This window comes from Chanos chanos, chromosome 10 (genome assembly GCF_902362185.1).
Source record: "Chanos chanos chromosome 10, fChaCha1.1, whole genome shotgun sequence".
NCBI classification, from domain to species: Eukaryota; Metazoa; Chordata; class Actinopteri; order Gonorynchiformes; family Chanidae; genus Chanos; species Chanos chanos.
Window position 1 is genome coordinate 3,635,914 of NC_044504.1, and position 25,782 is coordinate 3,661,695.

At 41.8% G+C, this 25,782-nt stretch overlaps 1 protein-coding gene across 1 annotated transcript in view; it reads right to left on the reverse strand.

Annotated features, from left to right (window-relative positions):
* The window catches only part of LOC115822665 (rho GTPase-activating protein 6), a 36,569-nt gene extending 12,669 nt beyond the window's left edge, over positions 1 to 23,900 (reverse strand). Inside the window, exons 1-2 of the mRNA XM_030786577.1 lie at positions 23,391 to 23,900; positions 471 to 630 (exon numbers count right to left, since the gene is read on the reverse strand). Coding sequence (XP_030642437.1) covers positions 471 to 630; positions 23,391 to 23,900 — 670 coding nt within the window. The remainder of the gene's footprint in view (positions 1 to 470; positions 631 to 23,390) is intronic.
* Positions 23,901 to 25,782: the final 1,882 nt, after the last annotated feature.

Genomic DNA, 25,782 nt, shown 5'->3' on the forward strand with positions numbered 1-25,782 from the left:
GCTATGGGTAAACTGTAGCAGGGCCAGAGGGATGAATGGACAGAGGCTGCAACGGGGCTATGGCTAGAGCAAATGTTGCCAAAGCTGTCGTAAATATTAATTAATATTTATGAGCAAAGAGAGCCAATCGGATTTGTGCAGCTATCATTCAAGAGACTTTACATAGATGAGTCCAACCCCTCATAACAAAGAAATGAATTTTCCACTGTATTAGGCATGTAAGGGGAATGGACGTAACTCAAAATTGAACATGGTTTTGTTTGAATGCCACATTGTTTCTCACAGTAACCTTATTAAAATGCTTAATTTTGCACCAGTTGGATTTTAAACAGTGAAAACATACTATTTCCTGTCTGCCACCCTGAGCTACCACAAGGACTTAACTGTTATAGAGAAGCAACAGAGTGGGCATTAATGGAGAGTCTGAAGACCAGCTCCATAATTGTGTGTGTGTGTGTGTGGGTGCAGACCTTTGGGGATGGTGATGGTGCTTCCCAGGTCGTAGTTCTGCTGCAGGCGACTCAGGGCCACGTCCTGTAACCTGACCCTCTCCAGCTCAGACAGACTCTGGATTGGCACGGGCTGTAGACGCACACTCCTCCCTGATGTGCTCTTCCATGTGAAATCTCCCTGTGAGAGAGACAGGACGGAGGGGGTTGAGAATGAGAGAGAACAGAGAGTGACACAGAGAAGATAGAGAGAAAAAAAAGAGAGAGAGAGAGATAGAATCTTTATGTCACTGTTACACTTAAGAGATGTATCTTGATTTGATCCCCGTAAATAAGCCAACAGGCTGCAGATTCCTTCACCTCTCTTATCAGTGCACACCTCTGACACTTTCTGGAGAGCAAAGCCATCAATTTAAATGCAGCTTAACTCACTGTGAAAACCAGAGTTATGCAGAGAGAGAGAGAGAGAGAGAGAGCGAGCTGCACAGAAGTATTAATCTTTTATCACATTAACTAGAATCTTTTCACCGAAATCTCTCAGTACGTTCCTCCCAGCACAGTCGAGACATGCACTAAAAACACCCAGCGGACAATAAAGCACCTGCCAACAACACTGCAATAAATCAACATAATTAAAACAGGATAATGATAACCACAGTACCAATAACTGATTAAGTGAAGAGTAGGTATATAACAATAGTCGACTGTGTGAAGTCCTGAGAGTGTATTCCAAACTGGAAAGGAGAGCCTTTTTTCCATCTCATTCTTCTTTTCCTCTAAAGAGACAAGTTGTTGGGAGAGTATTTGCATAAGTCAGCTGAGAAAGCTCACAGGTCACATGACATGGTTTTCATATTCACGGATTATCAAGAGACTGCAACGAATTAAAACAGCAACAACAAACAAGAAATATAAATAAGCTCACAATATTACATAACCCTGTCATTATGTACGGTTCAGACGTTCAAGGGAGACTTGTCTATGGTTACAAAGTCTACAGTTAAACAAAATAGCATCTTATGACAACGTTTGGGCACCTGCCCATAAATAGGCAAAAACAGAGAGCTCAAACAAGCCATAAACAAGAGTTTAATATAGTGTTGGATACACTAACACTGCAACACAGTTGGCCTGGCAGGATATCTATCTCTGCAAGAGTGTTGGCTGATCAAGCACGAACGCCAGTCCTCAGTGTATGAACATTTTGTGTTCAGTTTTGGTTTAAAAGGTGCCTGAAAATACAATGCACTGGGGAAAAACAAGGGTATTCACAGAACGTTCCAGAGCAGGCGTATTCAGCTGAGAGCCCGTGGGCTAAATCTGGCCCAAGAGCAACCTCCAATGGTCCAGAGGCGACTGCTGTCAAATTCAAGTTATACACCAGTTAGTTCTGGTCGAGTAATTTGATTAGGCAAGAGGCATTCCATGAATGCTCAGTATATTCAGTATAACAGCAATAACAGCAACAGTACAAAAAAAAAAAATATATATATATATATGTATGTATGCATGTGTGTGTGTGTGTGTGTGTATATATATATATATATATCTCACTTCTATAAATATAACATCTCGCTAGCAACACAGTCAGTAAATGCCTGCAAACAAGCAGTAAATGGAAATATGTGTAAAGGTAAAGCCAAAATGGGTTTAAATCAGGGGTGTCAAACTCCAGTCCTGGTGGGCCGGGGTCCTGCTGATTTTTGTTTTCACCTCTTAGTTACCTGTTGATTTTCACCTTGAAAACAGGTGTGGACACTCTTCAGCCAATCAGAGATTCTATTTAGTTGGTCTACAAGAAAAACAGCAGGACCCCGGCCCTCCAGGACCGGAGTTTGACAACCCTGGTTTAAATCAACGAAAATGTGTGAATGTAAACAGGCTGCTGAAAACCTCTGGCCCATGAACAAGGTCTAGTTTTGAAATCCGCCGAAATTTGTAATTGAACAGCCCTCTTTGAAAACACATCACGAAACGCTTCATGTTTACATATGGAATCATAAAGGTGTTTCAGCTGCTGCTGAAGTTCTGGCAAACACTGGTGTGCACTTAGTCAACCCTCATTAACTTCAATGGTTCTTAGAGAAAAATAACTGAAATGTGTCCGAAACAAGAAACATTACCAATTTCTTTTGAATGAGTGGAAGTGAAGAGGTATTTTAAAACAACAACACATCCACACATTCTTGAGAAGAGAACAACCTACTTGGAAATCTATGATTTCTGCTGATCCATGTCCTAAACCTGCCCTGTCAAAGTTAAATGTGCTTCAACACGTTGCCAAAATTAGAGATGTCACATGTGTCTGATTCTGGAGAAGTTTACACATTCGTGTCAAGTTTACTGTAAAGTAACATCTCCAGGTTGTGTGGACCTGGAAAAAAAGTTTCCAAAGAAAACCAAACAAACAAACAAAAAACAAGGAGTCCTGTCCCTGGTACCCACCCCAGAGGCCGACTGGCTGTATTCTCCCCTCCCCTTACCTCCCCAACATTTTTACACCTACTCTTCTCTGAATTTGTGTTTTTGCTTTGAAAAGCTTCGTATTGTTCCAGCAGCTGAAGTTATAGTGTCCTTCAGTATCCTCTTGGTCAAGTTTCAATATCTCTTAAAAAGAGATCCATTGTTTACAAAGACCATTTTAGGTCAATGTCACTATGTTCACTCCTTTAGCTAATACTCTTACCCAGAGCAATTTGCTACTGCTTTCTATATAAGGAGATCACAGGCCTCTATATAAGAGATCACATGCTTTACATAAGAGATCACAGGTCTCTATGTAAGAGATCACAGGCCTCTATATGAGAGATCACATTCTTCTATACAAAGGATCACAAGCTTCTATATGAAAGATCACATTCTTCTATACAAGAGATCACATTCTTCTATATAAGAGATCACAGGCTTCTATATAAGAGATCACAGGCCACTATATGAGAGATCACATTCTTCTATATAAGAGATCACAGGCTTCTATATATGAGATCGCAAGCTTCTACACAAGAGATCACAGGCTTCTATAGATAAGATCACAAGCTTCTATATGAAAGATCACATTCTTCTATTTAAGCGATCACAGGCTTCTATGTATGAGATCACAGGCTTCTATATAAGAGATCACAGGCTTCTTGAGTAACTTGGGGTGTTTGGTGCTTTGCTCTGGAGCACATCCACAGGGAAGTCCCCTGCTTGGGCTTCAAACCCAGAGCCTTGTGTTTCTGGACTCTTTACCACTATACCATGACTGCTGTTCTGGTTCTCGTGGATCATGTTCTTGTTCCTCACTGACCTCACAAGCCTATTGGTCCTGAGGTTGCCATGGCAACCCTCTGTGTTTACTAAACAGAGGTGAGTCTCCCAATCTGTTTTTAAATGGAGTGAGAGAGATGAAGATGAGACAAACAGGGTATTTTAATGATGCACAGAGTAATGTGAGTCCACCACAACAGAGAGCACTACACAATGACCTCTAAAAAAACCACAGACAAACATCAGCATTCTAGAGAAAGTGAACGTGTTCACCCACTGGCCTGCCAGTGAGGCTGGCGTAGCCCCTGTGGCTAATGGCACTGCTAGTTTTAGTGCTCCTGAAGCCAATGCACTGGCTGTCATTCCCAGCTGCGGAAAATCGGCACCTGGCGGGAATACCAAAATGCCAGAGCAGCCCATCCTTCCATAATTTCACGTGCAATAAATTTCAGACAGAGACAACCAAGACATGCGTGCATAAACCATTTTAATGCTTTAAGACAGATTAAAACAACCATTCCTTTTTACTGGACAAAGCCTCTATCATCTTTACTGCGTAGCTGTGGGTCTCATGTTTACTTGTCTGGAAAACTTGCCTTTTGTTTATTGTAATGGTTGTTAGAGAAGTAAACTTGGCTGTTAGAACAGTAAACTCCAAACAGCTAAAACAGTACTACACTCAAATACAGCTCAGTGTAAGCTTCAGTCGGATTTACCCAAATGAAATAGGCTATTTTTGGTATTTTTCAACTGAGTCCTTCTTCTTCTTTCTTTCTCTTTTGTATATGGTCAGCCGGGTTGCTTAGCAACCGGTAAACAGCCTCCCCTCTTCCTCTGCTGAGCTGAAATGCTTTCTCAGGCTGCAGTGTCTTTTCACATGATAACATTAGTGAACATGTTTTTCACACACACACACACACACACACACACACACACACAGACACACAGACACACAGACACACAGAAACACACACACGCACAGACACACACGCGCACACACACACTCACTTTGTCTCTCTCTCTCTCTCTCTCTCTCTCTCTCTCTCTCTGTCTGATGGAGGGAATAAAGAGTGTACTTGTGTCATAATGAGAGACCTTACATCCACTACAGCATAAACAACCCTGAATTAGACCGAGCTCATTTCATTTCACACAATGTGGCCAGTGCTCCGTAGGGGTTTGTCCTAAAAGCTGAGATGACAAAATTCATCAAAACATTCTTTCCCTATGAAGTCTATGGGACTGAGACACACATACATAATCATACACACACACACACACAAACGCGCACACACACACACACACACACACACACAAACACACATACACACACACGCACGCATGCACACACGCGCGCGCACACACACACACGCACACACACACAACATCACATTCCTGGCAAATTTGTGAATGTTACCATGGCATTTTTTTCCAGCACGCAGAGTTATTCACACAAACACACACAGAGCACATCAAGGAAGGGCATGCGGGGTGTGAGAGAGCGCGTCTCAAACCAATACCATTCACCGACATATCCAATCAGCCCAACATCAGACAGGGTGTGAGGGATCGCGTCCCAAACCCATACCATTCACTGACAGATCCAATCAGCCCAACATCAGACAGGGTGTGAGGGATCGCGTCCCAAACCTATACCATTCACTGACAGATCCAATCAGCCCAACATCAGACAGGGTGTGAGGGATCGCGTCCCAAACCCATACCATTCACTGACAGATCCAATCAGCCCAACATCAGACAGGGTGTGAGGGATCGCGTCCCAAACCTATACCATTCACTGACAGATCCAATCAGCCCAACATCAGACAGGGTGTGAGGGATTGCGTCCCAAACCCATACCATTCACTGACAGATCCAATCAGCCCAACATCAGACAGGGTGTGAGGGATCGCGTCCCAAACCTATACAATTCACTGACAGATCCAATCAGCCCAACATCAGACAGGGTGTGAGGGATCGCGTCCCAAACCCATACCATTCACTGACAGATCCAATCAGCCCAACATCAGACAGGGTGTGAGGGATCGCATCCCAAACCTATACCTTTCACTGATAGATCCAATCAGCCCAACATCAGACAGGGTGTGAGAGAGCGCGTCTCAAACCTATAGCTTTCACTGATAGATCCAATCAGCCCAACATCAGACAGGGTGTGAGGGATCGCGTCCCAAACCCATACCATTCACTGACAGATCCAATCAGCCCAACATCAGACAGGGTGTGAGGGATCGCGTCCCAAACCTATACCATTCACTGACAGATCCAATCAGCCCAACATCAGACAGGGTGTGAGGGATTGCGTCCCAAACCCATACCATTCACTGACAGATCCAATCAGCCCAACATCAGACAGGGTGTGAGGGATCGCGTCCCAAACCTATACCATTCACTGACAGATCCAATCAGCCCAACATCAGACAGGGTGTGAGGGATCGCGTCCCAAACCCATACCATTCACTGACAGATCCAATCAGCCCAACATCAGACAGGGTGTGAGGGATCGCATCCCAAACCTATACCTTTCACTGATAGATCCAATCAGCCCAACATCAGACAGGGTGTGAGAGAGCGCGTCTCAAACCTATAGCTTTCACTGATAGATCCAATCAGCCCAACATCAGACAGGGTGTGACAGGGCGAGAAAAAAAAAATGACCTGGAATATCACAGTGTGAATAAAGACATCATCTGTTCAAACGCGACGCAACATGGAAGGACAGACGCTGAGAACTCTAGCAGTGGCCCGGGGCACTCTTCCAAAATCACCGGGTCGAGAGCGTGCCCTGTTAGCACATCGCTGAGGAGTTGAAACCACTTAAAGCTACAAGCAACAACAATGATCTCTTACCAATGAAAACTACTCTGTCATAACCAAACCTGACTCATCCAAACATAGCTATATAATATCAACTCCATCCACGTATTCAGTGTTGAAGGAATACAGAGCCACTGTGTAAGGATTAATGCAGGCCATACTGTTGTTTTTCTGACTGTGTAAGCAGGTTTATTTCATTCTGAATGTGGGTTAAAGAGAATTTCACAGAAGAAAAAAAGGATCTTCGTGGACATAAATATGTCGTAAATCATGAACTAGCTGAACCACCCATGACCTGCATACTGATGCCTGCCTGAAAATATGTACATTCAAACGGGGGAAATGCATGCACATACATGCTGTGCACACACATACACACACACTCACGCACACACATGCACACACGTACACGCACACACGTACACACTCACACATGCAGGCGCTCACACACTCACACAAATACACGTGTCTGAGTACACCATTATGAAACAGATGTGTCCTGAATATTATAATGTGTTTCAAAATGAGCACTTATTCAAAGAGTGTGTATTATAATGAACACAGCCCCATCCATTCACCTGTGTGTAGCATCAATAAATGATCAGATATCAGATATTGGACTAAAGCTTATGAAATTCCTGCTCCCAGGCATCCATACGGTAATATTTTATTGTTTTACCCTGTGATTGGTAAGTGTTTAATTTTCTGTTTATCAACCTCCGTTTCACAAACACTAAGATTTGAACGATTGTTACTACATTTTGAAATGCGTTTGTTTGTTATTCTTCCTCTTGTAACCGACAGCATCTCATTGAAATTGCTAATGGTTTTTGTCCAAATTCCAGTTGAATGAGCCATGTGAGTGAATGTACATCTGCTGCTGGTTTCACTTAACATAAATTATCATTTACATGAAAATGCTGAGTGCCGCTGGATTCTGCACAGCTGTATGACAGAGAGACCACAATACCGCATCCACACTACATTTACACGCTGTTTAAAACGGGCTACCCATCCACCAAAACTAACTGCCTCATCCTCAACAGCTTCCTTCTCTTCCACAAAGAGCCCCAAAGATTTAAACGTTACTATGACAGAGAGAAAGACTTCAAAAGCCTCTTTTTTTTAAGTAAAGAGTTTTTTTGCCTCATCAGTAAAGTCCGCTTGGTTTCCACTCGCCCTGTAAGCTCATATGTTTTGTTGAGTGTGGCCAGAGGTGATGAATAGACATGGGGTCTTTGTGGGCCTCATTCTTTGTTTCCATAGACAAAACATCCCTAAAGTCACAAACAATGATTTTTCAACCTGTGGGTTTGAGCATCTAGTCAAGTCAATACGAAATACAACAAAACCACAGGATATGTTCTTTTCTGCCCGTCAGAGTTTCCAAACTACACCACATTTTAAACACTGTTAATGCTAAAAGCATCCTGTGAAGTTGAACAAATTGCTAAATTTATGAAAAACTGATGAAGGATTTAGAGTCAGATTTGCAGGATTCTCATACCAAAGTAAAAAAAAAAAGAAACAGAATCATTTGGCCTTCCACGCACGCATGCATGTCTCCTCGCCTTAGAGTTTATATATTATAATGGCTAACTGCCAATATGAATATGCTAATAAGCTTGTTTTAAAGACACAAGGCTGGCATGGGGCAGCAGCACATCAAATCTATTAAAAACAACATAAGGTGACATGCAACATAAGACGAAAGCCCATGTTGACACACAAAGCTCGAACAATAGGTAAACCGGCGAGAGACCAAACACTTCAATGAGAGCCATTGTTTGTCAACGACACCACGTAACTTATTTATGCTTCACCTTCCGGCTTTCCAGGAAAAAAGGAAAGCCCTTCAGGCTTTCTATTCAGCTACAAGGTTAGAGTATTCATGCAGTTTTTGGAAGTAACCTGTGGTAAACATACATGTCTGAGGTGACCCTGAGGGCTCGGGGCTTGAAGGGGAACAGGTCGAGTGTGGCGTATTTGTTGGATGGGTGTGTAGATTGTTATCTCGACCACTGTCTCTCAAAACATCTAGGAGAATGGAACTTGTGTTTCTCTCTTCTTCAAAGTCAAGATGAGCCACCCCCTTCTTGTGCCATAACCCCCCCCCCCAACAACAAAAAAAGAAAAGAATGAAATGTCAGAGATGTTCCTGTTGAGTGAGACTCACTGATAGAGGAGTTTGAAATATTACCCCTTTATGTTTCCAATGACAAACACCCTCTTTGAAACAAAGAAAAAGGAAGTGATACAATTTGGGTGAGTCATAGATTTCCACTTCCTGTATTTAGGTCAAATTAGTGCTGACCTGCTAATGACTGTTTCCACAGAGATGAATGGACAGGGGTGGGGTTTCTGGGACATGCGTTCTGTAAATATCAGTAATTATGGCTATGCCTTTGCTTTATCCATACTTCTTATTTCTGTTCATCTCCCAGGCACAATAAGTGTGAAGGACGAAAAGGGAAGATCTTGACAGAATCTGCGTTATGCTCTTTGAACCCTTGAAAAAATGCAACTGTGTAAAGCTGTGATGTATTGTTTACTGAAATTCCACTGCTAATGGTCCTGCAAACTTCAGAAAATGCCCACGATGTCTCACCATTTGGAAATATTTCTGTTGCAATAATGCATACACTCGTACTGGATGAAATTGCGTTTGTTCCACAGAAATGTGGAACAAACCTAAGCAGAAAGTTAAAAAAAAAAAAAAAAAAGGTAACAAAGTGAAAAGTTAAGTTTGCTTAACGTCTGTGCTCAGAGGCAGCATTAACTTTCATAATACTGACTTGGATGGAGGGTCTCCTTGATTTTTTTTTTTCTTTCAGAAATTCTTACCAGCTGAAACAGCTCAAACTGAAAATATTGTTTTGGCTGAAACAATTCAATTTAATCAACCGCTGATGGTTTCAAGTAAACGCATGACACATAACAGCAGATCGTAACATACAAAATATACATTGTCTCTGCCTTTTTTTCACAACAAAAACCAACCCACATTTTACAGTAAATCAAGTAAATGATTTAGGATTCATGATCAATATAACTTGACAACATTTCCGCCTTCTGAAAGCTGAATAAACTTGGGGGGACAACATTGCCAGGCCACGGATCTGTTTCTTTCTTTAAAGTTGAATGAACTTTGAACTTTCGACAGAGCAGCGCACACATCCTCTGGATCACGACCAGCCTCTTGTTTCATCCAGTTGTTTCATGTCTTGCATGAAACAGCCTTCTCACAGTTTGCTTTTTTAACGGCTCCTCAAACGTGAAGCGCTGTTCACAAAAAAAAAAAAAACGGTTAAAATTAGAAATCAAAACTTCAGTAGCGCCCAGCTCTCCCTGGAAGCGAGACTGTTGAATTTTTAAACAACAAATTCAAGTTACTCCTGTCCTGACTCTATCACTGTTTGGGTGTAGAGTTAAACATGTTTCAAACCTTCATTTACTGCACAGAACCCAGAAAAGAAGAAGAGGAAGAAAAGGGGGAAGGAAGAAAAAGAGGAAAAAAGACGCAAAGAGGACAAAAAAAAGAAAGAAAGACAGACAGAAAGAAAGAAAGACAGACAGAAAGAAAGAAAGACAAAAAGGAAGAACAATTGAGATACATTTTAAATTTTGCGTCTCAACAAGCAATGTCCATAATCAAATTTACCACTGTGTATGTGCGTGAACTTTAAACATAGTTTTGTCATTTACCAGAAAAGGCCTTGTGTGTGTTTGTCATTTACCAGAAAAAGCCTTGTGTGTGTGTGTGTGCACTGCTTTCATTTAAGAGTCAGATCACATTCAGTGTGTCATGCAGTAAGGTAATTAAGGACCTACAAAGGTACTGATAAAATTAGATTAAACATGTAACCAACAGGATGACAACAGCATAGCCAAACATTACACAAGTTATAGACTCTATAAGTTATTTTGAAGAAATCTTTAGGCTGAAATTCAGTAGCTGGAAGTTGACAGAGGCCATTGTGATACATGCAAATGGAAAGAGTGAGAACTAGCCGTTCTAGAACCTGCCACCCATATTTACAGGAGCCACGGTGTGTCTGAGGTTTCAGGTGTACACAGAGGTATGACAGAGATGGGGGAGAGAGAGAGAGCGAGAGAGAGAAAGAGAGAGAGAAATACCCCACTTAACGGCTGATCCAGCAGTATTTGACGTGAAGTGACTACTACAGAAGGCCAATTATTACAATCTAAAAAAAATGACCTAAAAACCGTGGTATGTGTGGAAAGTTTTCTTTGAAAAAGAACCATCTCCTCGTGCCAAGACTCAAAGCTCTGCACTGGGGACAGGACCAAACAACCCCCCCCCCCCCCAAAAAAGCCAATCCCTCCTTTTTTCCACTGGTCTTCTGCTATCAGTGATGTGGCCCGAAAGTGTAACCTCTCGCTTACCTCAGCTACATTAGTCTTGAGACAATGCGTATGTTGGCTTTATTCCAAATCACTGACATCACATGCTTACGCTTCACGCATGACTGCTGCATCACCTTTCAGCTCCACATGACCACTAAATCCCGACAACCAAGCTACTGGTCCAGAGTCACGTCCACCGAGCTCACCTCCTCCTGGAAGAGCCACCCAGAAGATGTTTTCTACATCAAAAAAACCTCCTCTGACCCTCATGTAGAGCCCTCTGAGTCACACCTGTCAAATTTGGTTTGTTTTCTTTTCCCCCTCAGCTCAACTGCATACACCTGACAGGTAACACAGCATTAAAACTCACTTAGTTTGCGTGTTTTCTAGATAAAGTCATCTGAAAATATATCATTTGCAAGCAAAGAGGAACCAGCAGGTCTCTGGATCTGCATCTGAAGAACCCTGGTTGAGGAGAAGACCACTGAAGCGGTTTCCCAGTGCAAAACCACAACAGTCTGAACCACAAACCATATCATATTCCAGACCAGATCAGCCACAGACCTGACCACTTCAGCACACAACAGGTATCCTGTGTCAGCAAAAGACACAGTTCCCTTACTGTCCTATCATTTTCATAACATTTAGGAAGTGCACCCTTCTGTGGCTGCACCTCATTGCTTTGCGTTGGAGTAAGGCACCTGCTCCACTATGTTCCATTGCTTTGGAGAGAAAAGATAAGCGTGGGAACCCTCAGAAAGGTGTAAACACAGGGAAAATGTACACAGACAACTTTGTTGCACGCGTTGAGGGAAGGGGGCAGAAGCAAAGAGGGTCGAGAAGCTTTTGGGGAGGGGGGGGGGGGCTGGACCTTTTGAGTTGGGTTTTTTTTTTTTTGTTCTTGTTGTTTTTCATGTGATAAAGTGGCTCACTCCAGTTTTGCCAAAATGCTTTACCACCAAAAAGAGCAACACTTTCTTAGGAGCTGTCATTTAAGTCACATGTCCGTCAAGCTTTTGTTTTCTGTCTATCTATCTATCAGCTATGTCACACCTGTCAGACTAATCAGTCGATTTTCTCAAAGACAAAGGGACAGAGTCGATTAACCAACAATAAAAACATGAATATTAAATGCTAATTAATGGTTTTCTCTCCCCAAATAAATACCTGACAGCCTCTAAACTGTCACAAAATGCATATACCGCAAAAGCCACATAACCACAAAGATACTACAGTATTTAGAATCTTCGGAAAATTGCTTCTTCTTCACTTAACGAAGGGCCTAATGTTACAGAGCACGTTTTTTCCGCTTTAAATGAGCAAAGTTCTGAGTAAATGAATAAATGCGAGCGAATAAATCGACAAAAAGCACGAACCCCCCCCCCAAGTCTCCCACTTACAAGGTACTGAATGCGTTTGTCCAGTGGTGTGGTTTCCCCCATACCGCGAGTCCAGCGTTAGAAACGCTCAGCAATATTCCTCAAACTGCGGGATTTCATCAACTCCACACGGAGTGACAGCGTACATCAACGTTGAAGAGGGCATCAGAGGAGGCAAAAGTAGGCGTTTTGGATGCGCACAGTCAGTCGCAGAAACGCAAAAGCATTAGTCAAATTTATTTCCCAACATGGGAAAAAAACTACAGTTACCAGTTGATTCTGTCAAAGGCGCGCCGACCCAGCGCAGAGGAAGCTTACAGATAGTAAAGGCGGGGCACCACACCAAGGACTCCGCTATTCAGAGGGAAAGCGAAGATAAGGCAAAATGTGTTTAGGGCAAGATAACAAACATTTGATAGAGGATAAGGACTGGACAGGCGCCAATGGAGCACACGCTCCCTTTCCTCTCGCGCCGTTCTTAAAATAAGCGCATTCCAAAGAGTTTCACAGAATTTGGTAACGTAACTGATTAAAACCATTTTAACGACTGCGGTGATAGTACACTCTAAACTCAAAAAGCTGTATTATAAGGGGTGCGTAGAAGGAGTTACAAAATGCCAGAAATCGCGAAAAAACATTAAATTATGATTAAAAAAAAAATCTAGTCAATAGGGCTGACAGTAAGTGACAGCTCAGCATCATTTTATTGTAATTACATGTACCGATAGTTGTGTCGTCATCAAAGGTTTGGACCATGCCTCACTAACTTGCTAGAACTACTACTGCATAGCTAGAGAACTTTGCTGCAGTTGGCACAAACTGTTGGTGCACTGAAGTCATGCTTCCCTATACTGTGTTGTTTTATTTTATATTAAGCAGTTTACCTTTCTTAACGAGTTAAACCTTTGTCATCAGGTTTTGAGTGTCAGCACAGGATAGTGGTGAGCATGTAGTTGATTTTTGAACTAGAAGGTAGGGCAGAATTGAACTAGCAGAGAAATCTCAGCACAGTGCAGAGTTTCAAATCGTTCTTAAGTTTGGTCATCTTACACACTGATTAATGTTGTGTTCTTACGATTTCATATTCCACACACACCAACTCCATCACCAACAAGACCACAAAAATGTCTTCCTCAGAGATGATGCTTTTCATTGTTCCTTGGTCTGATGTTTATTAAAACCTTCCTTAAGCGGTTCTTTATTATACACAGATGTGACAAAAGTATTGCAAAATGCCCATAACTGATTTGAAAGCCAGCGTTTACAGAAAGTCACTTAATTAAGACATGTGATGGATGATAAATTGCTCATGATCATAGATGGTCAAACTAACATGACCACTTCATTCAGCGCAACAGAATTTCATTAGATTTCCTCTTCAAATGCAACTGGATATAATATAACTATTTATCATGGATGTCAAAGATGCAAGATTTGTTACACTAAACTCATTGGCAGTGCGTTTATAGAATATTATATGAAATGTCTGGAATGTATAAAGAAATACTGCACTTGGCAACACCAATATTTACAGCTTTAAAAAAACAAACTCCACAAAGAATTATGGTACACTTTAGTATACATTGAAGCATTGGATTAGACATACAACACAGACATCAAATCAGTTATTATAACTTACTGGATTCAGTCTACACAAAATCTTTCATGAACTAATAACCTAATAAAACTGCTACCATATCTCTCTCTCGCTCTCTCTCTCTCGCTCTCTCTCTCTCAAGCCCTGTGGAATGCAGACAGCATTCCTACAAAACATCCTGGGATTTACCAACCCCGCAATACCTCCACCTAAATCAAAGACTCCCGAACATGTTCAGATATATCTGCAAAACATGCGGTTCTGTGTTCAAGTGCTGAATACACTGAACATCTTGGATCCTTCTAGGGAACATTTTGGGCTCCCTGATAACTGGAGCACATCTCAGAGAATGCGTTTACTTTTGAACATCTTCAGATAACAGTGAATGTAAAGTCTAACTATACAACAGAGAACATCCATAAAGGTATCTAAGGCAGAAAGCAGGGAGGCTACGGCAGTGAAGCCTCAGAAACCAGACTAAACCAGACTAAACCACAGTTCGGATGATCAGCTCAGTACAGGTTCATTTATTCCAGCTGCCAGCACAAATGAGGATTCCTCAGAAAAAGAAAGGAGGAAAGACAGAAGGAAAGAAAGAAAGAGAGGGCAATGAAGCGTAAAGAAAGGGTGAATCATGCAGCTGTAATGGATAAAGGAAATTAATCAAATACTTGTGATCTCTCATCGCAGAATCAAGATGGATTCTGACCATCAGAGCTTGGAGTTAACATTTGAAGCACAAAACACACAACAATAAAACCGTTACACTAGCAGATGAATTAAGGTGTTATACCAATTCGAACTTAATGTAACTAACTGTTCATGAAATTATTCGCCTGAGAAAACACAATTGCAATCCACGTCTCACTTATGACCCCACATGACCAATTAACAGTGTACTGCTCCCTCTATTGGACAAACAACTGTACAACATGCTATTTTTGTCTCTGTGAGAGAGTCATATTCCCACAGCACCCAGGTCATATCACACTCCCTCCCTTACTAAAAAAAGACAAACAAATACATATATGATAAACAGAGCCATTACTGCATGTAGTTCAGGCTGGGGCCTTGTTATCTACTAAAGGGCTTCACTGCAACACTGTAGCAAGGGCACACCAACAACTTGATTTGACTTGACAGTTGACTCTAAACACAGCACTTGGGCAGTCAATGACTGGACACAGAGAGTTTAATTAAAACAAGATGCAATTTCAGATCAGCTAAGGGACACGCTGATCTCTGGGAGGGATTTTTGTTTGTTTGTTTTTGATTTTGGCCTTACCCCATCGAACCATAACGAGATTCAGTCGACCTGTCAGTCGCCGGTTACGTAGACAGGCATTCAGATTCCATCCTTTCATACAGACGAAGCACTGAGGAATTTTATTCATTCGTCTGCGCTCCAGCTCGCTGACGTTCACCTGAAGAGTTCAGACTGTTCGGAACAGTTCAAGCAGTTCGGCTGACTGTTTGCGAGATGCTTCATTATCAGTCTCATTCATCGCGAGGGTCTCGTATTTTCTCCACACGTTTTGTTTCATTTGTTCATTTGTCATGTTAGAGACCTCCAGGCAGTTTATTTGGGGGGGACGGAGGGGGGTCAAAATGGAAACAAAGATAATCTAAATCAAAACTAAATGAATTCAAAATGCCTCGATCCAGAGCGGAGGAACGGGAGGAGGGGAACGCGGTCGGAGGTGGAATGTCTGCAGCCACATGAAAAAAAAAATTCATTTATTAAAAGCTCTGATGTCTGTGGTCGATGAATCAGGACACTGGCCGTAAACATTACGGACCAAATCAGTCACATCTTCACTGAGGTTCTTCTAGCAGGGCTGGAATATGCAGGGGGTGTTTTTGTAAACAGGAATCTGCTCAGGGCTAGTTTGGTTTGTATATCCGTCCTAATCCACAACTAAAGAATCAAATTATGACAGATTCAAGTGGATTAAATCATATAATTTCAACGTAAACCGGTTAATCTTCAAGGAGCTTTAAAACATCTAATGAGATACAGAAGTCAGCGAGGAGAAACTCGATAGTTTTGCAGTCTGCCCTTTTCTCTCTCCACGCATTTATTTTTTAATAAAGAGCCATCTCTGAGTTAAAGGAAAACAGCTAGCCTGTCTCAGAATACCCACATTTGCACAGGGCTAGATCTGAGCATACAGCAGACCGTAAACAACATCTGTTACCAGGACATGAACACACAATGACCCAAAAAGAGATGGAAGGGCAAACAGACAGGATAGTTTAGTGGTTTAGTTAACTGATAAAGTAAAATCTACGAGTGCTGTTTATGAGAGAAGAGAGAAAAACTATGCAACTACAGCACAACTGGGGGCAGCTCATAAACAATAGTAATATATATTTTTTGTGACTATTATTCTAACGTAATTAGCACTCATAATGACTGCCATACTATTAAAGAGTCATACTATTATATACTTTCAGCAGCCAGAAATATGATACATCGAAAATGATAGCGAGTAAGGGAAAAAAGCAAAGATGAACATATATATGTGTGTGTGTGTGTGTGTGTGTGTGTGTGTGTGTTAATACACACTGCCTAATAAAGAGAGAGGTTTATAAAGTTAGCTGTATGATTCTATGATTTGTTCCTGGAGTCATTCCAGACGAATTTTATTTATTTATTTAGTTTTCTCGATACGTTCTTTCACATCAAAGCGCTGGCCCTAACAACACATCTTTCGACTTTAATCCTCACAGGACAGAGAGAGCAGACGTACGATGACAGAGTCAGTAGTTAGCCCTCAACCCTGCCGCGTACGCAGCTAACACTGACTGTCTCCAGCGAGATGAAATATTCGCTGGCGGGAACATAGCCAGAGATCAGGTCAGCCTGCTCTGTGGTGAGAAATAAGAGAAGAGGTTTACTTCATGTAAACCAGATGTCTCTGTGCTTTACATTTCAGCTCTGCCCTGTCTCTGCACGACACTCTCTGTTTCTCTAAGCAGAAGCCGGTGAGTGATCACAGGCAAGTGTAAAGGAATACTGTTGGACTCAATTTCTATTTAAGGCACAGATTAATCCATGCGCGTTTGGGGCTGGGGGTGGGGGGCTGAGGGTGGGGAGGGGGGCATAGAGGGGGTCTCAAAGGGCAGTGCAGTGTTCATAACTAGGTCCTGAATCCTTAACAACCCTGCAACGCTTTCTTGACTGAAGAAACCCAAGAAAAAGAGAGGAAAGGAACAACGCGAACATCAAATGGACAATACAACATGGCGAGGAACATGTTTGCACAAAGGTTTTTGCAGTCTTCAAAGTGACACGACTTTGTCAGGAAGACACAGGGGCTCTGTACCAATCAACAAATTCAGTTACAATAGTACGGGGGGAAACCTGGCTGCACATCAGGGCCTTTGAAGTCCCAAAATTCCCATTCGGAAAAAACTGTTTACAAATCCATGTTTTGTTTGCAAAGACGCTCTGCCTCGTGTTCGGGTCGACTGTTTAAACTTCGGTTTTCAAAGTTTCCCTTTGGCCGAATATAAACAAGAATTTAATCCTGCCATTTTGTGCGGAGAGCTCAAAGGCAAATAAAAATGGATCACCGACAGCGAAGATTTTCAGTTTATTAAGAAGATGGTGGTCTGGACTCACGGGCGTAGATGGTGTATTTGTTTTTTGGCTCCTTTGCCAAGTATAAAGCCCAAGGTTGGACAACCGCACGCAGAAGCACCCATCAACCAAACAAGGAGATTACTGCGGCATAATTAAAAGGCTAACAGCTCAATAAAAGCATTGTCAGAGCGTGGCGTTTAAAAGAGGTGACGGGAGACCCTTCACGAGGAGGTGTAAACAGCGTTTAAAGCTAGCATCTGTTAGGTTACCAAAGACAACATCTTGAAAACAAGTAAAGACATAGACATGAGCAAGGAACATAACCAGGACTGAAGTTCTAGAGAGGCCTGTGCTGGAGAAATGTATGTGACATAGAGAGGAAAAAACACACTGCTGATTGTCTATACTGATTTCTAAAGTACACACTGCTCTGTGGCAAGCACAAAAAAAGACAAAAAAAATTCGGGCGGTCCAGAAAGCGGCTTTAGTGAAAACTTTAGTAAACCTCCAAATAAAAGAGCCCTATGGCTTCATTCTCTTAGCAAAACAAAGCCACGGGGCTCTTCTATTAGGAGGTTCACTGCTTGCTCTGAGTTAACTAACTCAGCGTTTTCACTAAACCCACTTTCTGGAACACCCCCATTGGTGTCAGTGTCTTTGTTTGTTTGTTTGTTTGTTTTGCATTTTACTCAAATTCTTTACTGCACAGTTCTTTAATACTTGCTGTTACGGACCACTTTTAAACAGAGGTAAACAAAACAAAACAAAAAGCATATCCTGGAGGCCTGTGAATGATACTTTGGTTAATACATGACGGACATGAAGTGGGCGGAGCATAATGTATTCTGTTCATTTTCCAGTGAGATGTTCTGGCACTTGTCTGTGGACCAGATGGAGGAATCCGAGAGCGATAAGAATCTATAAACCACAGTTAAGAGCAAAGTGGGTAATAAGTTGGCAGAGGTATAACAATCCTGGTAATTCATCTGAGACTTAGCCCGGCTTTGTTTGTGTTTTGTTTTTTTTTAATTTTTTTTGGGGGGGGGGGGTGTTTTAGATTTCCCATTTATCATGCTCAACACGGAGCATTTTCCCTTGACATAGAGTTTCATCACATGTCAGTGAAACTATTTAGACCTCAGATGTCTACTGTGACTAAGAATCGAACCAGTGGCCAAGAATCTAACCACCGCACGAACGCACTGTGATGAAGAATAAACACACACTACACCAGCAGCGATGCCTGTAGATGCCTGCACTTACATGCTGTTTACCTGTGAAGTGTCTCTACTTTCTGTAAATCTGTTGAATAAATAAATATCTATGTAAATGACAGATGTAAGTCTGATGTAAAGAGGGGTATTGTGAAGAGTAAGAATCTAAGGCCATGGACTGCCAACATTCTCCATTTCTCCAGTGAGCAGCAGTGGATTCAGCTATGGCAGTAATCAGCTCCCTCACCATATTTATCAAGACTAATAAGACAAAGCTGAATCCAACGTGTGTGTGTGTGTGTGTGTGTGTGTGTGTGTGTGTGTGTCTGTGAGTGTGTGTGAGTGTGAGTGTGTGTGCGTGTATGTGTGTGTGTGTTTGCACGTCTGTGTGTCAGTGTGTGTGTGTGTGTGTCTGTTTGCACGTCTGTGTGTGTGTGTGTGTTTGCGCATCTGTGTGTGTGTGTGTGTGTGTGTGTTTGCGCGTGTGTGTGTGTGTGTGTGTGTGTGTTTGCGCATCTGTGTGTGAGTGTGAGTGTGTGCGTGTGTGTGTGTGTGTGTGTGTGTACTGCTAGACAATTGCATAGACCTTAGCTCTTCTCCCACAGTTATAGCAAATATGTAGATTATTATGAACAAAAATTAACATGAATGCAAAAAAAAAAAAAATCTTAACTCAGATCAGGACTCTTCAGTTTACTTCCAAAGAATCTCAGTGCTTCCAGAATCTCTACAGTACGTCATTGAATCAATTAAATCCACATCATGAACCAAAGGACAAAACATCCTTCTGCCATATATATATATATATATATATATATATATATATATATATATATATATACACACACACACACACGTACAATAAACAAGACATGAAAATGAAAGAATCTCAATAAAACTTAAGAAGAAGAAGCATGTGAGGAATTCGGCCGGCGAAAATCAAACATCCACTTCAGAAGCCTTGCCAAAAGTCAGGAGTGTGTCTCATGGGCATGCTACCATTTAAACGTGTGACTATGCACCTGTTTCAATGATGGTTTTTATGACAGAGAGAGAGAGAGGGGGAGAGTGAAAAGGAGGTGTGTATACTTAATGGTAATATAGTACTGTGTTACATGATTACATCAAAAAAGCTCGGCCTGTTAATGCCAGGAGCCCAGCAAACCCTGAAACTGTGCAGGACCTGACATAAGAGTTTTTTCCCCTTCTCAATCAAATAAATAACATGAAGAACAGGAGAGAACTCTTGCATTAAATCTTGTGTTTTTACACTGAAAATATCTGTCTTTGGATTTCACACAGAGAGGCAAATCTCCTAGGGGAAAAAAAAAGCTTGTTTCATTAAAGCCTTGCTATGTTAAAGTATCAACAAATCTCTCCACAATTAATGCCAAGTCCTTAAGTCTGAACCCCGTAATACATTCTGACAACTGTGCCTGTGTTTAGATCGGTTCAGCTTCAAAATGTCTCCCTTAATCTGTCACAAACCCCATAATAATAAACAGAAATGTCTTTAAATTTGACCTGAAGAAGTTTTGTTACAGCTAAAAAGCTAACTTTAACAAAACTAAACTAACTTTATACTAGCAAAAAAAAAAAAAAAGAAAAAAAAAAAGTTGGGGGGGGGGGGGGGGGGGGTTGCTGGTGGGAGGACATAGTAATACTGAGAATTTTTAAATGTCAATGCGAACCGTTTAAATGCCTTTAGCTTTTTCTTATGGCATTGATCTCTTCAACAACATTGCTACAGCTGGAAGGACAGAGCAGATAAAGCTGTGATGTTTTGACATGGCTCTTGAAAAATCCTATGACCTGCTGCTCTCATTTTCTTGCCTTCAAAGCCTCCAGCCCACAGCTCTCTTCCAGACCTCTTATAATTATGTGACAACTAAAGAGCTTCTATTCTTCCATTGGCAGACATTCAGTATTTCCCTCTACCCTAGACAGGCACAACACAGTGTTCACCTACTTCATTCCTTTTGTCTTTTTCTTTTAATGCCAAATCCCTGTTCTTTTCTATTCCACTCTGTTCCACAACTTTCTCTTCTCTTCTCTTCTCTTCTCTTCTCTTCTCTTCTCTTCTGCTCTGTTCTTTTCTATTCATTCTGTTGTTAAACCACCGTGATGCTTTAAGTTGAAAACGCCCATAAAAGGTACTAGTATCTGAGGATAAAACTAGAGTATTCTGACATATAGTAATTAATGACTTGACTTGAGAGGTTATTGATTATCTTTCTGCTGGTCCATTAATCATAATCAAGCATTTTCTGGTAGCAGTGTCAAGGCATGGCTTTGGTTATTTAAAAAGCAATGGATGGCTTTAATCCAGTGACTGCGTGTTTTGCCTAACAAAGGCCTTTGGCGGCATTGCCAAGTTTAAAGGTATCCGCATGCAACACACCGTACAGCCATCGTCTCGCTCTTGCTTTTCATGTTCGCAAGGATGTTACACTGCAGATGGTTCTCAACCCTTATTTGGTTTATGTACACAAGACAAGTTTCTAGCAATATGAGTCTCGCACAGTAAAATCAATTTACTGGTTTTTTTGTAAATCTCTGAAAATAAAAAGGACTTCACTCCTTACTCTAGAGTAATCAATGGCAAATAATGTTTCTCTCAACCTCTCTGTCTCTGTCTCTGTCTCTCTTTCTCTCCTGCCAAAACAACATGAGAGTCAAATAAACCGTGTCTCAGTGACTTTTTCCCAAGAAAAGAGAGACTGTGGAATTGTCAGGTCAGCAGCAGAATCTCCAAAGAGTCAGTCTCTCACATAAAGTCTGGCTCATTCTAAGGACTAACGCTTCTGCCCAATCAGAGAAATGTCCAAAAAAACAAAAAGTTATTTTCATCGAAGATTTTTAACAGGGGGTTTTATTGATTTGTTGGGGTTTTATTTAAGTATAGAACCTGAATCCCTGTCAAAGGTGGAAATTTAGCTGTAAAATGAAAAAATAGATAGATAGATAGATAGATAGATAGATAGATAGATAGATAGATAGATAGATAGATAGATAGATACCAGAGGAAAATATATTGACTACTCAAAGTGCAAGCCATTCATAATTTTGCACATAAAACGGAACATGAGTGAGGTGGGGCTGTGAAGAGTAGAGAGGGTGGAGGATTCATAAGGACTCCTCCACGGCACTATAACCTCCTCTGTCAGCTCCACATAGCACTATACCCCTACTCCCACTCTTCTCCTTGGCACAGTGAAACTTACTACACATGCATGTATACAAACTCACTCAAACTCACTCATTCACTCACAAACACACACACACGCACATGCACACACACACACACACGCACGCACACACAAACACACACACACGCACATGCACACACACGCACACATACACGCACGCACACACAAACACACACACACGCACATGCACACACACACACACACACACGCACACATACACGCACGCACACACAAACACACACACACACACGCACGCGCACACACACACACGCACACATACACACACACACACGCACGCGCACACACACACACGCACACATACACACACACATACACACACACACACACACACACGCACACACACAAACACGCACACGCACAAACACGCGCACACACACGCGCGCGTGCGCACACACACACACACACACACATTTTTCCACTTTTCCCTCAAAGAAAAAGCAAACATCTGAATGAAATTTCTGCAACAAATGTATTCTGTGCTTTCATAAATAGCGTAACGAGTGTGAAACCATTTGGCTAAAGCCTGAAATTAAATATGAGCTCAGTACTACATCTCCATGAACAAAACACATAAATTAACAGTTAGGCCAAAAAATCAGTTAAATTTATTATGAGTATACCAAACCATATCTGGATCTAGTTCATGTTTTTATATGGATGGTACAAAAACACTGAACATGGAGAAGTCAGTTTACAAATTCACCTCATTCTTGCCCTCATACTCAAGACCCACTAGCGTAATACAAACTTAGCAACGTAAACTTCAAACTTCAAATATTTTTCTACCTTTGAACTGTTAGCCACTGAGTTTACACTGAATTTAACCCAATGCTGAGTTCTGTTCAAAACCAGTTTACTTGATTTGTAATGTCTGCATCCTTCATAAAATCCCCTGAACACAAGGCCTGTCTCTTTCTTTTCAGTGTTGCCCCCTCCCTACTCTCTCCCTCACCTCACCATTACTGCCTCCATCAACACCCTCTACTGGTTTACCCCTTTAGACGACCTCTGCAAATGCTCTCTTGCCTAAAACAAACACACGCTCACGATTCATGACTAATAGATCCCTTCAAAAAGTCTCTGCAGTGATTAATGAAAATACGATTGAAAACAGATGTCAGCAACCACAAAAGAAAATAGACAAAGTGGATTTACCTGTCGACCACGTTAAATCCACCATTTCAAGGTGAGCTCACTACAAGTATTAGATATAATAGCGCGCAGACAGAGGGCTATTATACAAGCTTGAAAGGAAATATTGTCCTTTTCATCAAGTTTTCCGTAAACATCTTCACATGGCTCGTCCGGCTGAACGTGTTCCGTTTAAGTGGCCTAGGTTTGAGTTATTCCAAGAGATCTGATGTGCGCTTATTACTTTTCTTAAAGAAACATGTCAGAGGAAGGAGAAGAAGAAGAAGAAGAAGAAGAAAAAGAAGAAGAACAAGCTGTTTGACGCTGTTAAACAGTGTGTGTCCATTACCTCAGACTTCCAGACGGTGTTAGGCAGAGTGTCTGTCTGCGGTGGCCTTTTCTGAAGCCACTTACGAGGTGAGAAGATGGTACCTGAGCCGGTTGTAGACGAAGCGTGGCTTCTCAAAGTGAACGACAGATCCCAAGTGGTGTGTCTCTTGCCGCTTTTTACATCATAGTCAAAATAATCACTGGATGAAGGAGATGTGTCGGATGATGCGGACAAACTTGACGAGGAGAGATGTTTCGCTCTCAGCGTCTTTGAGCGCGCCTCTAGTCTTGACAAAGTAAGGGATTCAGTGGATGTTTGGAAGTATGAAAAACCACCTGTCTGACTGGAACTCGAGGAAAGTGACCTGTGGTCATTGAGCTCTGCCGATGCACCGCCAGAACCGGTCCCACAGTGTCTTATCAGCGCTGGATCGAAGCTCCGGGTTTGCCGTAGTTTCCTTTTAGAGACAGTTTTGGATCCCGAGGACGAACATAAAAAAACGCTGCTGAGTAATCCTTGAGCGGACATTTTTTTTTTACCTCAGAATTGGATGCCGAAAAACGGAATAGTTGAATTGTGTCGTGCAAAGATCATTAAAATGCTAAATTTATCATATCATTCAACCAAACCCATGGTAATGTCATGTTCTATCTATTTATTCATATGTTGTTAAAAAAAAAACTCCTGTAAAAGTTTTGAGTACGCTGTTAACTGTTCTCATGAATTAGATCCTGGTGCACTGAAAACCAGTTCTACCTCCGTGTGAACTCCCTAACCTGCGCGAGATGTTTGCAGAGTTCCACAGTGACTCAAGAGTGAATGTGCCTGCCTTCTTACGCCAAAAACGTCTCCGCTCCCTTCAACACAAACCCGAATGCGTCATAGCCGATTCTGTGACGGCGGAGTGGATCTAACTAGTTCACCGAAAACATACCGAATTTTTCTGTATGGAACAAAAAGTAAACGTTTCTCTGTTTAGGGCTTCTTCGCTCCGTATGAATTGTCTAGGAAAACGCTCTAGCCCCCAGGGAAATCAGAGGAAGGGAGAACTCCGGTAATAACTCCACAACATAGGATTGAATGTCCCTGATAAAGTAAATCAGATATAACACTCCAGAAAAACTAAACAGACAGAGGAAGTGGTTACAGCCCCCCCTCTGTGTCAGATCCATCATAGTTTGTAGGATATCTCAAGTGCTTCCAAATTGGAGAGGGCGAGATGGGGGAGCATTATATCATTTCATGGGAGGAAAAGCCCCCTAGCTACTCTCCAGACGGAGTCTGTGCATTTTAAACGAGCGGGGCGGGGATTCCTCGTGAAGCGGAGGAATGTGATAAGAGAACCGTCTTTTGGGGATTGATGAAGCTGCATGATACTTGGAATCATTACCGTTCATTAGACAGCCATCCTGGTTAATCTTATGAGGACAATTATACAACCCGTATGTGATCTTACACACAGCCGAGAAGGAAGCAGGCAGAGATTTTGAGGTTTGAAAGAGAGACAGATAGATAGATAGATAGATAGATAGATAGATAGATAGATAGATAGATAGATAGATAGATAGATAGACCTTGTATCAGTCATCTCAGATAGACAGCCAGGGGTGAGAGAGAGAGAGAGAGAGAGAGAGAGAGAGAGAGAGAGAGAGAACGGAGATGGAGACACCTGGCGGTCTTTTGAAAACACTTCATGGTTCAATGGTGTGTGGTCGTTGAGTACATTTCCTGGCATGGGAGCTTACTCTGAATGAACATATACGCGAATGTTGTCGACTCAGATTTACAGCTCACACTATTTCCAGTCACACTTAGTTCAAATTTATTTTTCTCTCCTCCTTGTTTGCACTAGTTACTGCAGAATCCCAGAGCAAACCCTGTCTGAGACTTAAACAACATTAAACATTCACAACGTGAGAAAAGGCTGATTTTATTGCCATTAAAACGGGGGTGAAATAGTCCATTTTTCATGCCTTCCTCAACAGTCGCGTGCACGGTCATCGAACGTATAGTCTTGTTTCTCAAGAATACTAATATGTTGCTCTCAGTATTCATAGTTCATTCATTCAAGTCCAACGGGAAGCCATACCCTGGTCTAAGCTTCCAGTTGGCATGATTCTAGTCCGCCTGCGCTCGAGGAGAAGCTAATTCAACCCCAGCCGAGAGACTTCTTCAGTGACAAGTTTTAACAGGTGACATGCGTGTTTACGTGTCAATTACGAATCGCGGTCCACACCATCCGCAGCATGGATTGCATCTCTAAAGAAAAATATCTGAAATTAATACGCCAAAAGCATATTCGTGCTTTTAGGGTGTGAAACATCTGCAAGGCTGCTACTTGTCATTATGCCGAACGGAGCTTATTAGTTATAGCAAACAGAGCCTGTCATTTTTTTTAAGTTAAAGTTAA